The sequence below is a fragment of the Rhinolophus hipposideros genome, assembly GCF_964194185.1.
Source record: "Rhinolophus hipposideros genome assembly, chromosome: 21".
NCBI classification, from domain to species: domain Eukaryota; kingdom Metazoa; phylum Chordata; class Mammalia; order Chiroptera; family Rhinolophidae; genus Rhinolophus; species Rhinolophus hipposideros.
The window spans coordinates 39987496-40004651 of record NC_138067.1 but is presented as its reverse complement, the minus strand read 5'-3'; the positions used below and the strand labels follow the sequence as shown (position 1 = coordinate 40004651).

The following is a 17156-nucleotide window of genomic DNA, read 5'->3' as shown; positions in this document are numbered from 1 at the left end:
AAAGCTTGGGTTTAAATGCAAAACGTTACACACTAAAGTCCTTACTATATTAGGCAAGTCCCTCCCTCTATATTTTAGTTTCTCTTCATCCACAAATCGGGTGAAGGGAAAATTAATCTCTGACCTCTAAAGCTTTGCTCCTCAAAGTGTGGTCCACCAACCCGCAGCAATAGCATCATCCAAAATCTTATTAGAAATGCAAAATCTCCGGTCCCCCCAGAAGAATCAGATCAGTATTTAAACAAGACCCTCAGGGGATCCGTAAGCACGTTAAAAGTTCGAGACACTTCTCTAAAGTGTCTTCCAGTTCTAAAATGCAATAGTTTCAGGCTTACCTCAGCTCTGACACTTCATAGGGGGGAAAAATAAGAAGAAGAAAAGAAGTTTACCTAGTCACTTCATTTGTGACATTTCCCTACTCCTAAGCTGGGCTCCCAGACTTGCCCATATTGGCCGAGTTCTTAGGAAACACCAGCGGGGCAGCACTGCCACCTTGTAGTCATGATCGGGAAATGCACTTAAGGCTTCATGGTCTCACCAGTAAAGGAGAAAGGGGAGCGTTGGCAAAGGGGGTGAAGTCCAAGTCACAGATTAGATAAGTGAATCACGAACACCCACAATGCCTGGCAGTCACTGTCAGACAGAGCTCAGGCTGCTTCGGAATAATGTCACATTTCAAAGGGCAGTTTTTATAAGACCTAATGAAATGTGATATTAGTGGGAAACCTGGTTCCAAGCCAAGCTCTGCCCTTGTAACCTTCAAAACAAAAAATCACTGTGATAGTTATTTTCAGACATCCAGCCCCTGCCTGAACTCTACCAGTAAACTTGTAATTTGTCAAGGAAACTTACTTTACTGGGACAGTTCTTTCTCATCCTGAGCCAAAATGTGTCTGCTGCATACTTACCAATTCTAGTTGTACTCTCTCTAGGCACTGAAAGAGGACTAGAACCTTTTCACACAATACTTCAAATATTTGTGAACAACGACCATGAATGAAGCCCTCCCAGCTTCCCTCAGCCATTTCCCTACACTCTCGTCACTTTCAAAGGGCAAGTGAAGTGTGTCAACCACAGGAAACTCCGAATTCTAGGAGTGTTCTAAGCAGAGCAGCAGAGCCACAGACTACCCATTTCCCCATTTTGAGCACCTCACCTATATTTAGAAAGCCAAATGCTACATCAGCTGATTTGAGGATACTGAGTGTTCCTACTTGTGCTGCTGCTCAGTCATCCCAGCCCTGTGTCGATGTACACATTTTAGTCAATTTTATAAGAAATATTTATTAGAACCTGCACTGGAGGGAGAAAGGTGAATCAGACCTGGTCGCTGCCCTCACTGAGCTCTAGGTTATAGAGGGAACCAAAAAGAAGAAGGAGAAGACTGGTCTTGGGGCATAGAGTCTAAACCCACAGCAGCATGGCTAGGTAGAAAAGCATGTCTGTCATCCCCAAATTTTGCAAACGTTTTTATACATCAAGTGGGGTGAAGAAAGATGTAAGGACTTATTTTAGCTTTAGACAGGGGATGGGCCAGTTCTGGAATAGGCTCAGCAGAGTCTGCAAGGAAGAAGTGTCTGCTCCTGTGGATTAGTTGTAGGCAACAGATTGGAAAGTTCATCTGTAAATAAGCAGAGGCTCCTGGGGTTCAATGGCACCTGGCTATCTCTCTTTTGGATAATCCCAGAAATAGTCACCTGGAAATTAATCCTAAATTCCAACAGATATACAGGAATGTCAGCAGTCTTTGTCAGAACCTGTCCACAGCTATTAACAGAGGAACTGTTCTGTCTCTTTCTTTCACTCTCTGGCTGCTGTAATTTTAATTTACAACATCTCAGAATTTTTTCTTGTAAATATCAATGGGCTTGAGGGACCCAAAGCCCCCTCCTGTGGTACACAGGACCCTATACCCCACCCCAAGTCCATGGAGGGGAAAATCAGACAGAATGAACTGACAGGGAGCCAGGACCTGGGGAGAGCAGAAGGGTAAACAGACGGAGGGGACCAGGAGGAAGGTCTGAGGAGGAGCTCCCTGATCCTGCAGCAGCCTGGGAGTGGACTGACAGACAACTCAATGGGAAAAGTAAAATATCCCCGGGAGGTTCCATGTTGTATGCATGATCATTTATCAATAACATTTTCTTTCTGGTAATGAACTGCACTTTCACATGTTTTCTAATACATCAGACTAGCTGAAGTGTTACAAAAATATTACTCAATTCAACAAACATTTATAGAGTACTCCCAGAGTACCAGGCCCTACATAAGTTCAGGAACACAAATACCTATCAACAATTACTTTCGATGTAAACGGATTACGTGTTTCAATCAAAAGATTGGGGAGCTGAATGGATAAGAAAAAAAGAAAATGCTTTTTCTTTCTTTACCAGAAAGAAAATGCTGCCTACGAGAGACTCACTTCAGATCAAAAGACACACAGAGACTGAAAATAAAGGGATGGAAAAAGATATTTCATGAAAGTGAAAGCAAACAAACAAACAAAAGAACCGCGGTAGCAATACTTATACCAGACAAAACAGACTTTAAAACAAAGACTGTAACAAGAGACAAAGAAGGACCTAATAATCCTACTTCTGGGTATTTATCCGAACAAACCCAAAATGCTACTTCGAGGGGATGTGTTCATGAACATCCCCTCATCTGTTCATTGCAGCATTATTTACAATAGCCAAGATAGGGAGGCAACCTGGGCGTCACTGAACAGATGAATGGATAAAGAAAAGGTGGTACATATATACAATGGAATATTACACAGCTGCAAAAAAAAAAAAAACCAAAATCTTGCCATCTGTGACAACATGGATGGACCTAGAGGGTATTGTGCTGAGTGGAGTAAGTTAGACAGTGAAAGACAAATGTCATATGATTTCATTTATAAGGAATCTAAAGAACAAAATAAGCAAATAGAACAGAAACAAACTCATAGATACAGAAAACGTTTTGATGGTTACCAGATGGGAGGAGCATTGGAGGTGGGTGAAAATGGGAAGGGATTAAGAAGCACAAATTGGTTGTTATATGGTAGTCATGAGGATGTAGAGTATAGCATAAGGAATATAGTCAATAATATTGTAATAACTGCGATATGTATGGTGTCATTGGGTACTAGATCTATTGGGTGATAGATGGGAGAGGGGTTTGGGCAGGGTGAAAAAGGTGAACAGATTAAGAAATATAAACTGGTAGTTACAAAATAGTCATGGGAATGTAAAGCATAGGGAATATAATCAATAATATGGTAATAACTATGTATACTGCCAGGTGGTTACTAGTCAGGGGGATCACTTTCTAAATTATATAAATGTCGAACCACTATGCCGTATACCTGAAATAATATAAAATAATATTGAATGTTAACTCTAATTGAAAATTTTTAAAAGGGGGGGGAAGATAAAGAATAAGAGGTTCAAAGTTCCAGATATAAAACAAATAAGTCTTTGGCATGAAATATACAGCATAGAAATATAGTCAATAGTATTGTGATCGTGTGGTACAGAGTCAGATGATTGCTGGACGTATCATGGTGATCACTTTAGCACAGGGAATATTATCAGTAATGTGGTAATAACTCTGTATAGTGCCAGGTGGGTACTGTTGAATAACTATGATGTACATCTGAAACTAACGTCACACTGTATGTTAGCTGTATTTTAATAAAAATCTTTTTAAAAAGTCTAAAAGGATTTGACCCGTGCCTTGCCTCTTTCCTCCTCTTAGGTGAAACAGTCACACGACCTTTTCTCACTCCCGCTTAGAGGCTTCCTTGTTAAATTTCCCTTAGCCCCCAACGTAGTATCACACAGCACTGAAGCCTGACCTCTCTCTCCTCTTTCTTTGAGCACATTTCCTAGTCTCTAGAATGAGTCACGGTGAGTAAGTGCTAATGTTCTGTAACCTTTAACATTTACTTTAAGTAGTGTACCCTCTTCTTTTATCTTAGGCTATTTCCAAACAAGGTCTGGAGCCAGGAGTCCCAGCAGCCTTTCCTATGGTTCCTGTTGCCCAAACCCTCTTGGACCTGAAGTGCTACGGCTCTTCCACCAACCGAGTTCCCCCTCTTGGAGTGACTAGGCCAAAGCCACCTTCCAGACCAACAACAAGGAGGCCTGGTCTAACCCATTGCTCCAGGGGCAGCGTTTCAGGCAAGAGAGAAAGCCTCTCCTCCTTGATCCTGTCTGCTTCCCACCTTCTGTGAAGTGGAGGAAACTGAACGAGTGAGGACACAGGACAAGTTGCCAGACAACACCACCACTATTGCTGAGATTGTGCCAAGGATGGGAGCAGAGAAGCTATGGGGGACACAGACTGTCATCCTCTCTGCTGACAACCCTTAGTACTCACTTTCCTGCCAGATATTAAGCTAGAAAGTGTCACTGAAAGGTATAAGGAAATGCAAAGGAACAAAAAGGCTTGGGGAATATCCCTCAAGGGGGATATCCTCCTTCTGTATCCCTCATAACACGTTGGGGATACAGAAGCGGGAAGGAGGAGGGGAGGGAATGAGTATTACTGCCAAGTTATCAGTCACTTATGTTCTTAAGAATGCTTCATGTCTTTTGTGTGACTAGTTTTACCTCCCAGATTCCCGTAAAACACACCGTCCAACCTGTTGCCTAACAAAGCCAGCGTCACTTAGCTGTTCTCGCCCTCTGGGATCACTGGCCTGGGATTAGAGCGCAGACCCACAAGCCAAACACAGAGGCCTGAGCCATCCCAAGAAGTCAGGAGCCTCTAACTGGGAACCTTCCACGCCATCTTCAAGCAACTTACAGCAGCACCAACAGTTGCAATGAAAGTTCTCATTTCTTTTCTCCTTCTGTTGCTGCCCCTGATGCTGATGTCCATGGTCTCTAGCAACCCAAATCCAGGTAAATAAGATTAATTTTCTATTAAAGGGGGAAATGGAGGGGAGGGGGAAATGTGGCAAAACAGAAAAGAAAATGTGGCAAAAAAATATGCATTGAAATGTAGCTCCTTTTAGCAATAGGGATTTGGAGCAAGTTACCTATTTGAGTGCCTGTTTCCTCATTTACAAAAGGGAGAAAACTGTACAGTGGTACCTCGGTTTTCGCACATCTCGGTTGACGAACATTTCGGTTTATGAACGCCGTAAATTTTATGGATCTATGGTATCATTAGATAGTAAAATTCATGCTGAATTTGCAGTTTTAGGGGTTGATTTTAAAAATCTGGAATGAATTAATCCATTTTGCATTACTTTCTATGGGGAAACCGTGCCTTGGTTTTCGAACGTTTCAGAACTCGAACGGTCTTCCAGAACGGATTGCATTAGAAAACCGAGGTACCACTATACTTGCATCCAAAAAGTGTTGTGAGAGCTAAATTAAATACTGTATGTGAAAATGTCTGAAACTGTAACTGGCAAAGAAAAAAACAAACTGGCTCAACAAATATTTGCTCCTTTATCTTCTCCCCCAATCTCTTTTCCAGAGAGTGAATTTCCCCAAGGTGGCAGTGGTGTAAAGGTGTTGAGGGCAATTGTACATTCGTAGAAGATAAGGAAGTCCTTGCTTATATTCTCTATAGTGCACCAGACATCCCACCAACAATTTTAATGCTATTTAATGGTAAAGTAATAAACTATATGAATCATACCACCAGATAGTAAATTGGAAGCTTTAGCCACACCAAGCCCTGTTTTAACACATCACCTTTGGGGAAGCAGACCCTCAGTTAGGGTTTTGGAATCGGCTCCCGTGGCCCAGCCCTTAGCAGAACAACCATGCAGAAGAGAGTTCGTCCCCATGTATGTTTCTACTTGAGAGAAGAACCATCCCCCCAAGAGATACTTTAAGGTGAAACAGCTTTGTTACAATACTCAGCATGAACTCGGTCCTAAAATAAGAAGTCCACTCTATTCCACCCCAATTTCAGACTTCGTCTTCCTTGTAGAGAGAACCCTCTGGAAGCTGCCGGGTCCCACAGCCAAGACCACCTTTCTGGAATGGAAGGCGTTTCCCTCACTATGACAGACCCCAAGGCTAGAGTCCACAACCTTGAGTCCTTAGCCTGAATTCAAAGCTCTCACCACAACCTGCCTTTCCAATCCACCCCCTTTATTCACTAACAAATGCTCTGTGTTCCACCTAGACTGTTGGCTGTTCCCTGAAAAGGTCTTATACTTTCCCACCAGCTCACATTTTCTCATACACCCAGCTCCAAAATCACCTCCTCCCTACAACCTTCATTCCTGCCATGACTGCACGTGAGTTCTCCCTCCTGTGGACATGCTCAGCCCTAACTTGACTCTCTCTTTGCACTTATATTCTGCCTTATACGGAAGGTGTTGGTGAGCCTCTCCTAACTCCACCCCCTGCCCTTCCAGACTGAAACCTTGGTGGCACAATCTGGTGTATTGTTTCCAAATCCCTCACACTCGCTGGCACAGTACTCAGTAAAAATTTGCTGAGTGAAAGAATAAATCCTCAGGTTTCTAAGTTCGAAGACTCTACACCTGGATGTGATAGCAGCTCTATTAACATTTGAGGCTGGATGAGTCTTTGTTGTAGGGGCTATTCTGTGTATTGTAAGGTGTTTAGCAGTATCCACATGGCTTCTACACGCTAGATGCCAGTAGCAGCCTCCCCCACCCCATCAGATAGCCAAAAATATCTCCAGACATTGCCTGAAGAGGGAAACCACTCCCCAGTTGATAACCACTGCTCTACACCGATAGTTCTCATTGAATAAATGGATTGGGTAAAATTTCTAAAGTAGAGCCTAAGGCACAAGGGCGATGAATCGGGAAAGCTCACTATGCCGCCAGGTGGCGCTATTACAAACCACATCCCATCGGTAGTGGCCACCAAGCTCCAGGCTTGTTTCAGCCAAGCATAGCATTGCACTGGCAGGGCTAAGTCTGGCTAGAGAAAATGACACCCCACCACCCCCCAAAAAAACCCAAACTAAAATCTGATCTCATTTTATCTCTTAAAATAACCACATACTCGTACATGCTCAATATGCTTTCCACAGGAGAGGGGTGGAAAGATAAGTGAGAATACATGAGCATCTTAGGAAATAAATTACTTGTAATAATAGCTTAGTCATTACTTATAATAGTACTTATGAATATAAAATTACTTATAATTACAGCTGACGTGTTCAGCACGTCTACGTGGCAGGCACTGTTCTAAGCACTTCACACATATTCTCTCATTGTGTTCTCACAGAAATCTAATGTATATCTTTTAATTTTTAACTTTCCACTTTTCCGACTTTTAAAAATGTTGTAAAAATAATCAGAGTTCCAGTATATCCTTCATCCAGGTTTTTTCAAATAACATCTTACATAACCATAATATGTTAATCAAAACCTGGAAATTGGCATTGATACAATACTATTAACGAATGTACAAATATTCAAATTTTTCTAATCATACCATTAATGTCTTTTTCCTGGTCCAGAATCCAATCCAGGTCATACACTGAATAAAGTCATCATGTTTCCTTGATCTCCTCCAATCTAGAGTAGTTTCTCTGCTTTCCTTGTCTTTCATGACCTTGATACTTTTGAAGACTACTAATCAGATACTCATATTTTGTAGACTTTCCCTTAACTTGGGTTTGTCTGATGTTTCCTCATGATGAAGTTCGGATTATGCATTTTGGGCAAGAACACCACAGAAGTGACGTGTGCCTTCTCAGTGCACCATACCGGAAGGCCCATGACATCAGTCTCTCTCATTACTGAGAGAAACTTTGAAACTTAGAGAGAAACCTGGTGTCTGCCAGGTTTCTCTACAGTAACTGTAAAGTGACTATTTTTCCCATTGTAATTAATAAGTTATCTTGTAGAGAGATATTTTGAAACTATACAAATAGCCTGTTTCTTCTCATCCTACTGTTGCCCACCGATTTTTAAAATCCATGGATGAGTCCTGCCTACAACAAGTATTTCTATGGCATTCACCAAATGGTGATTTTCTATTTCCATCATTCCTTCTACATTTATTAATTGGAATTCTACTATAAGAAAGAACTGTACCTTCTCTCCCATGTATTTATTCAATTATTTATTTATATAAGTAAAGACTCATGAATATTTATCAATTATAATTCATTACTGTCATTCTTTATTATGTTGTTCATATTGTCCCAAAATTGACCATTGAGAGCTCCTACAAGTTGGCTCCTATGTCTTTTTGACATGTCATTTTTTAACAGTTCTGACACAATAAGATGTTCCAAGCTCATCTTGTGTTTTCTTGCTCCAGGTCTGGAATCAGCTATTTCTCCAAGGAGCCCTGGTTCCTTTCATGGGAGAAGGGTATTCACAAACCATGGGCACTAGGTATTGCCCAGGGCTTCTAGGCCCTCTAGTGGAAAGAGCTAGGAAATAGATGTATGCATATACACACACAAATGTACTATTAGCCCCATTTTACAAATTATGTAAATGAGACACAGAAAAGTTAAGCAACTTGTCCAAAATCACAAAGCTAATATGTAGCGGAACTGGGATATTAAAATAATGATACATCTACCAAAAGTCCTAACAAGTGGAACTTCTTTACACATACAATTCAGCAAAAACAACAAGTCTAATATTCCAATATAGACACTCTTTTTGAGAAATAACTAGAAGTCTGCAATTATAACCACAATAAAAATGATCATGTACTGAACACCTACTTGGGCACTGAGCACCCACAGTAGCTCATTTATTGCTAACAAATCTGCAAGGTAGATACTCCTGTCCTCATTTTACAAATCAGAGAACCAACAATCAAAGAATCTAAGTGACTTGCCCAAGACTACATAGTTAAGTAGCAGAGCAAGTAGTTAATCCTAGGTCTGTCTGGATAAAAAGTCCATGCTTATTCTACTGTGTCAGTATTTTCCAAAACTGTGTTTAGGTGGAATATAAAGTAGTTTTTACTATAATAGTTATATGTTTATTTTAATGTATGTCAGAAAAATCTAATCATGTATCAACCCATAATCTCACCGATAATATTGCATAGGATGAGGCTGTTTTTAAGTAAATTAAATTTACTTAAAGAAAACATATGGAGTAAATACTAATAGAAGAGGTACAAGTTATAGCAAAAATCATAAAGGTGGTCCTTTATAAATGCTTTATAAAAACTCTTTATAAAATAATCCTTTATTAAAAAGTCCTTTATGCAGTGTGGAGGTTCCTCAAGAAATTACAAATAGAATTACCATATGACCCAGCAATCGCTCTCCTGGGTATCTACCCAAAAAATCTGAAAGCATTTCTCTATAGAGACACGTGTACTCCAATGTTCATTGCAGCTTTGTTTACGGTGGCCAAGACATGGAAACAACCAAAATGTCCTTCAATAGATGAATGGATAAAGAAGTTGTGGTACATATACACAATGGAATACTATTCGGCGTTAAGGAAAGATGATATAGGAGCATTTTTGACAACATGGATGGATCTTGAGAGTATAATGCTAAGTGAAATAAGTCAGACAGAAAAAGCAGAGAACCCTATGATTTCACTGATATGTGGTATATAAACCAAAAACAGCAAAAGAACAAGACAAGCAAATGAGAAACAAAAACTCATAGACACAGACAATAGTTTAGTGGTTACCAGAGGGTAAGGTGGGTCGGGGGAGGGAGATGAGGGTAAGGGGGATCAAATATATGGTGATGGAAGGAGAACTGATTCTGGGTGGTGAACACACAACGGGATTTATAGATGATGTAATACAGAATTGTACACCTGAAATCTGTGTAAATTCACTAACAATTGTCACCCCAATAAATTTAATAATAAAAAAAGTCCTTTATAAGTTATAAAATAGTCCTTTAAAAAAAAGTCCTTTATAAAATAGTCCTTTATAAAAAACTATAAATGCTATAGTGACAAGCAGCTTCATTTTCAGTCACACCATGAAATTAAGGTGATGTAGGGCTGCAGAAAGTACAACAGACTAAGACTCTCAGACCTGAGTTTTAGCTCTAGATGTGTCACCATTACCTTTATGAACCGGGGCCTTTTGTTTGCTGTCTCTGGACCTCAGTTTCCTTGTCTGAAAAATAAGAGATAGTGATTTAGTTATTTAGTACAATCCTTTTAAAAGCAATTTCATAGTGCTATCAAGAAACATAAAACTGTTCTTAACTTTTGACCCAGAAATTCCACTTTGGGAAATCTTGCCCAAGACAATAATACAAAATTTGGAAACTAGTTACAAGTACACAGAAATTTATCAATATCCAGAAATAAGGCAATCTAAATATTCAGCAATGAGAGAATAGTTAAAGAATTTGTTGGGAGTATTGTGCCATCATTAAAAATGAAGATGACATTGTAACATGCTTATAAAGTAAGCAAAAAGAAATTTGTTCACAAACTATGGTTATCATTATATAAAGAAAATCATATGCAGGAAACACACCAAAAGACCAACAGTTGGTAAGAATAAAGAATTTCTTTATTTGTACTTTTCAAATTTTCTCTAATGTAGTTATATTACATTTAGAATGAAAAAAAACACAAAACCTCAATGAAAAGATTCAACCAAGATTCTTCTGGCTCTGATATTCTGTGACTTTTCACTGGAACTAGTAGAAATCAGGTGAGAATAAAATATTAGAAAATTTCAGATTGCAGGGGCTTTGGCTGTTTAAATTACTTTAACAGCACTCAAAACAGCACATGGGAACATTTGGAAACTAGGACTTCGGAAATGATGCAACACCCTCCATCTGTGTGGCAGAAAGGGCACAAGTCTGGGAAATAAGAGACCTCATCTGAACCAAATGATCTCCAAGGGCCCTCTCTAGACAACTTGTCCATCCACTTATTGAACAAATATTTACCAAGTGCCTACCATGTGTCAGGAACCATGCAGCTGAATAACTACTAAGCTACTGGTTCAGAGTTTAGAAGAGAGAAAGTTTTTAGTTTGCTAGGGCTACCATAACAAAATACCACAGGCTGGGTGGCTTAAACAACAGAAATTTATTTTCTCACAGTTCTAGAGGCTAGATAGAATCCAAGATCAAGGTTTTGAAGGTTTGGTTTCTTCTGAGGCCTCTCTCCTTGGCTTGTAGATGGACCCCTTTTGCTACACCCTCACATTGTCATTCCTCTGGGCACACAAATCCCTGGTGTCTCTTTATATGTTCAAATCTCTTCTTATAAGGGCTCCAATAACACCCTCATTTTAACTCAATCACCTCTTTAATGACCTTATCTCCTAATACAGTCTTTCTGAAGTACTGGGAGGTTAGGGCTTCAACATGAATTTGAGGGGACACAATTCAGTCCACAACAGACTTCAAACAACAAACTATAACTACAATAATAGAGCTGCATTCGAATATGATGGGGAATGATAGGAAGGCATAATTAATTCTGCCAGAAATCTCAGAAACTGCTGTACAGAGGACACATCATCTGGGCCTAATTTTAGCTCCAGAATCTCTAGTCTGTATATAAATCATCATCCCTGATTGTTGTAAAAATATTTTAGGTATCACAAAATGGGAGTAAGACAGCATTGGATGGAACGGCCGGTTGGCTCAGTTGGTTAGATTGGAAAAAAAAAAAAACATAGAAAAACAACGACTTGACTTGACTTAGAGCTGATGGGTCCTGAAAAAACACACTGTTCCCCAGTATTCCCCAATTTAAAAAAAGAAAAAAGACATCATTGGGTGAGAAGACATACTTAAATAGAGGCATGGCTTTGTTTCAGAGGAACAAAGGTAAATACCATCCTTTTGTAGTTGAACTGGAATTAGGGATTCAAATACAGCGAACTTGGAGGTCAGGTGAAGATCCTGGAATTATTATTGAATAATCTGTTCCTTGCTTTCATTCCTTAATTCATGAGGACTTTAATGTGTGTGTTGGGGGGTGGGGTAAGGTCTTGATTAAGCCCCACCTTTTGTCCTTTCTTCCATCCAGAAGCCATTCTTTCTCCACCTACCTCCAGCTAAGCTTTTCTCTAGGCCAGATATTCGACCTCAATTCCTTATCCATTTAAAATACTCCTCTCTTGAGGACTTGAGTTAAAATACTCTTAGATCCCTGAGCAAAAAAGAAAGAGAAATGGAACTACACTGACCTAGGTAGCACAATGCTGGGGGACCATTTCTGTTAGCCCCCTCCCTTTCCAGTGCTTAGAAGTGACCTCTTTCCTTCCCACAGAAGTTGCCAGAGGCCACAGGGACAATCGCCAGGCTTCTGGGAGGTGGCTCCAGGAAGGCGGCCAAGAATGTGAGTGCAAAGGTCAGTAACTCAGTATCAACGACGGTGGACGGTGAAGCACCGTCTCAATCCCAACGCTCTCCCGAGTCCCTGGGGCCAGTGCAGAAGTTAACTGAGCTGACTCACCCATTCCCCTCTCCACCAGCCCACCACATGCAGCACCCACATTTGTTTTCTTCCTCAGTGTCAGGCAAGAGCTGGACTCCTAAATCTCTGCCTGCTCCCTCCCCCTTATTTTATCCCTAAAAACCCCGGGCTGCCTTCAAAAACTTCCTGGACATTATCCTCAACCTTAGTTTATTCACAGGTAAGATTGAAATCAGACAAGCAAAATGGCTTGCTCCAGGTAAAGCAGCCACAAAAGGCTGATACCTATGTCTTATTCCTTATTTTTCGGTCTCCTTAATGATTTCCCGATGCCTTCTCCATCATATTTTTGGCCAACACAGGTCAAGAAAAATACACATACATACATGTATACACACACACACATATTTATGGATAGCTCCACTGTTCTGTATTGACGCTTTTCCCCACCCCGTTGCAGTAAGAAAAAGGAACTGGAAGGCAAGCAAGACAGCAAGTAAAGCCCTGCCCTACTCTCAAACATATTAACCCTCCCATCTAAGCAGCAACCCTGTATTTCAGATTGGTTCCTGAGAGCTCCTAAAAGAAAACTCATGGCATTGCCCGGGGCGCCACAGAAGCAGTGTCCCTGTGATCATTTCAAAGGCAGTGTGAAAAAAAACAGTAAGTTTCAAAAGAATGGCCTTCCTTAAACCAGAATCTCTCTATAGAATCAACTAGGGATGAAGCAAAGGTTGAGAACAGACAAGAGAGGTAAGATGAAGACCAGGACAAATACACATCTCAGTCCTTTCTACTAATGTCAACTTGTGGGGAAATAGGAAGAGGAAGAAAAGCAGGATATGATTCTCCTAATACTAGAGGTTTAACCAAAGTCTTAGATTTTAGAACCCCATTGCTTATCAAAGTGGAGAGAGATAGGGCTACTGGTGCCCTGGTCATTGACCTCTGAAGATGACAGTGTCAGAGTCAAACAGAATTTGATCCTTCCCTGGTCTAGCAGTTTTAAATGTCGTATAAGAGTAAACTGGCAAATGTTAAACTGATTGATATTATGTTATTATCAAGAACGGGATAAATCCATGGGACGGCTGGATGGCTCAGTTGATTAGAGCGCGAGCTCTTAACAACAAGGTTGCTGGTTCAATTCCCGCATGGGATGGTGGGCTGTGCCCCCTGCAACTAAGATTGAAAACGGCGACTGGATTTGGAACTGAGCTGTGCCCTCCACAACTAGACTGAAGGACAATGACTTGGAACTGATGGGCCCTGGAGAAACATACAGTTCCCCAATATTCCCCAATAAAAACTTTTGAAAAAAAGAAGAAAGGGATAAATCCAGATCCTTATCACTGTTGATGGAAGTAAAATACAGTTCGCTACAACCTATCAAAAAGTTAAATGTGTGCACCTTTTAACTCAGTAATCTCACTTCACGATATCTCTAGAATAGAACACTAGCATATATACTCAAAGATATATATGTACAAGAATATTAATTAGAGTAGTATTTGTATTGACAAATAAATAGAAATAAAAAATGTTCATCAAAAGCAAACTGGGGACACAGTCTCTGCTCCTCACTCCACTCCGACATGGCCCTACAGAGACCGAGCAGTGCATCGAGTCTCTGATTGCTGTTTTTTCCAGAAGGATGCTGGAAAGGATGGTAACAAGTGCAATCTCTCCAAGACTCAGTTCCTAAGCGTCATGAATACAGAACTGGTTGCCTTCACAAAGAATGAGAAGGACCCCAGTCCTTGACTGCATGATGAAGAAACTGGACCTCAACTGTGATGGGCAGCTAGATTTCTTAACCTTGTTGGCGGCCCGGCGGTAGTTTCCATGACTCCTTTACCCGTTCCCAGAAGCATATCTGAGGAGCCCTGGAAGCTGGCCTCCAGACTACCCCTTTCCTTCTGGCCTTCTGGTCATCATCTCCTCACAGACAACACGTACCCTGAGACTGGCACACCCACCATCCCATGCTGGCCACTCCTGCTGATAGCAATAAAACATTATTTTTTTTAAACACACACACACACACACCTAAAAAAAAAAAAAAGCTGATTTTGCAATTCTGCCATTGTCAGAAATAATGAGGTAAAATCATTACGTGTTGATCAGAAAGATATCCACACTACGTTGTGTGAAAAAAAGATTCAGAGACCCCTTATTTAGCACTCGTCACATAATTAAATTTCAAGTGGATTAAAGATCTAAAATTTGAAAGACAAATTTATAAGGGAATATAGGAGAATATATTTATGACCTTGGGATAGGAAAGGATTTCTTAAATAAGATACAAAAAGTATAATCCATAAAAGAAAAGATTAATAAACCTGACTTCACTGAAATTAAGAAATTTTGGTCATCAAAAGAATAAAATGACTATCTAAAAGTAAAAGATAATATCTGCAATATATATGACCGACGAAGGATTAATATCAAGAATATATAAAGAATTCCAACAGATCAATGAAAGGAAGGCAGGCAACACAACAGACAAATAGGCAGAAAACTTGAATCAGCCCTTTGGAGACAAGGAAATCCTAATAGCTAACAAACATATGAAGTGGGACTCAACCTTACCACTAATTGGGAAAATTCAAGTTAAAGCCAAACATATATTCACTCTACCCCATCAGATTGGCAAGGTTTTAAAGTCTGACAATCACAAGTGCTGACAAACATAGGGCAAAGAAACTCTCATATCCCGCTAATGGAAGTGTAAATTGATAAATCACTTTGGAAAAAAGTGCTGTCAGTTATCCGCTAAAGTTTAAGCTCTGTCACCAAGCAATTCCTCTCTTCAGTAAATACTCAAAAGGAATGCATGCTTATATACACCAGGAGACATGCACAAGAATTTCATAGCAGCATTGCTCATAACTACCCCAAACTGAAAATTGACCAATGAATAAATAAATGGTGGTATATTCAAATATTATGTATCAGTGAGAATGAACAAATACATGACAATGTAAATGAACCTTACAAACATAACGTTGGGTAACCAAGACACAAGAAAATAGGTACAGTATGATTTCATGTAAATAAAATTCAAAAACAGGCAAAATTAAACAAAGATATTCAGGAATACATAAGTGGTAAAACAATAAAGAAAAAAGTAAATGCTTACTATAAATGTAAAAAAGTAAAATGTAAAAAAGTAAATACTTACTATAAAAACCTCTGTGAGGGTGAGAGGGAAAACAGTGATCAGAAAAGGAAGGGGGTTCCTGGCAATATTCTATTTCTAGGCTTGGGTAGTAGTTTCATGAACATCTGCTTTATAACTATTTATTGAACTGCACATACTATAAGTTTGTATGAATTTTATAGATGTATAATATTTTGCAATAATAAAAAATGTGTTAAAGGTGCAGAGCAAAACAATATGTATAGTATAAACTCATTTTTGTTTTTAAAAATAAACTATTGTGTTTATATAAAAGGATATGGAAGACTATATAGTAAACAATTAACAATAGTTAGCTCTGGGGAATGGGGAGTGGAGGTTGAGGAGGTGTCCTTTTACTTTTTACTGGACATATATTTTTATTGTTTTCCACAGGATGAGTCTTACTTTTACAACTTTAAAAGCTCTCATAAAACTAAATTTTTTAAATGTTTTTTAAAACATTTTATTGTCACCCTAGGGCACCGAAGGCACCACCGGAAGCCAAACAAGCACTCCAGAGCCTGCCAGCAGTTTATCAGACGTTGCCAGCTAGCAAGCTTTGCTTCGCCTCTGTAGGAGCTCTGAGAGCCCACTCCCCCAATGAAACATTCGCAGTCAAGGAGGCAGTGAGCTCACCTACTGGACGCTCTTCTCCCACCACAAGCTCCCCTTCTCTGTCCTCACTCCCTAAATCATTCCAGTGTTCTCAAAAGGCATTTTTCCCTCAATTACTTTGATTATTGTTCCTTCTGGTGCCTTCTTCTCTAATCAGTCTTTTCCCATGCCCTCTCCTTCCCCAGGCTTAATAAGGTTAATTACCTGAAAGAAATCGGGAAACCCTGGTTTCCTAGCTGGTCCACCTGACCTTAAATACAACCACACAAGCAGCAATCAGAAATCAATAAATATTTTTAAACGTGATAGGTCAAAAGCATTTCTTTCAAATGGGGTCTGGCAACTCACATGCAATCCAGGTGATCCCCCCACTTTACCCTGTTCACTCCAAACTCAATCCAGATTCTATATCTACACACACTTTTTCTTCCTCCTCTCCTCCTCCTCCTCTTCCTCCTCCTCCTCCTCCTCCTCCTCCTCCTCCTCCTCCTCCTCCTCCTCCTCCTCCTCCTTCTTCTCTCTCTCTCTCTCTCTCTCTCTCTCTCTCTCTCTCTCTCTCTCTCTCTCTCCATTGCCCAACTTTTTATTCTTTTACTCTTTCAACAAACCTTTCTGAGGTAAGTGCTAAGTAGGGCAAAATAAGCAGGTAGATAGAAAAGAATCAGACATGGTCGTATTAAAGATAATATAAGTTTTTTTAAAAAACGGGCACAGTTTCCCAGCATGTAGAATGCCTTTAGGATTTATGATTGTTATTATCACTGTCATCATTAAGGATCCTTGTACTCTGTGAGTTTCCAAACTAGTACAGAAGACATATGCAGAACCATAGGTTCAGGGCTAGGGAGATGGTGTGGAAGATCCCAAATGCCAGTGAAAAGGGCTTCAAGCTGTAAAGTTGGGAAGACATCGTTTTTTTTTACATGGGAGTGAAATTACAAAGCAGTAGGAAACTAAACTGGCAACCATTTAAAAGACTCAAAAAAGAGGAAAAGAGGGGCCGGCCCGGTGGCTCAGGCTGTTAGA

The 17156-nt window shown here is 40.0% G+C and overlaps 2 protein-coding genes across 3 annotated transcripts in view; one reads left to right on the top strand and one right to left on the bottom strand.

The window, feature by feature from the left end:
- Positions 1-17156, bottom strand: part of CD177 (CD177 molecule) — a 183211-nt gene that overhangs the window by 143978 nt on the left and 22077 nt on the right. The window contains exons 2-3 of one of the 2 annotated variants that reach the window (XM_081032002.1): positions 16335-16380; positions 10004-10055 (exon numbers count right to left, since the gene is read on the bottom strand). The gene's annotated coding sequence lies outside the window, so the exon portion shown is untranslated. The remainder of the gene's footprint in view (positions 1-10003; positions 10056-16334; positions 16381-17156) is intronic. The other variant, XM_081032003.1, reaches the window with a different exon arrangement.
- Positions 4701-16435, top strand: CXCL17 (C-X-C motif chemokine ligand 17). The gene is made up of 4 exons (XM_081032006.1): positions 4701-4892; positions 12185-12265; positions 12893-12994; positions 15994-16435. The coding sequence occupies exons 1-4, from the start codon at positions 4814-4816 to the stop codon at positions 16089-16091; spliced, it is 360 nt and encodes a 119-aa protein (XP_080888132.1). The 5' UTR covers positions 4701-4813; the 3' UTR covers positions 16092-16435.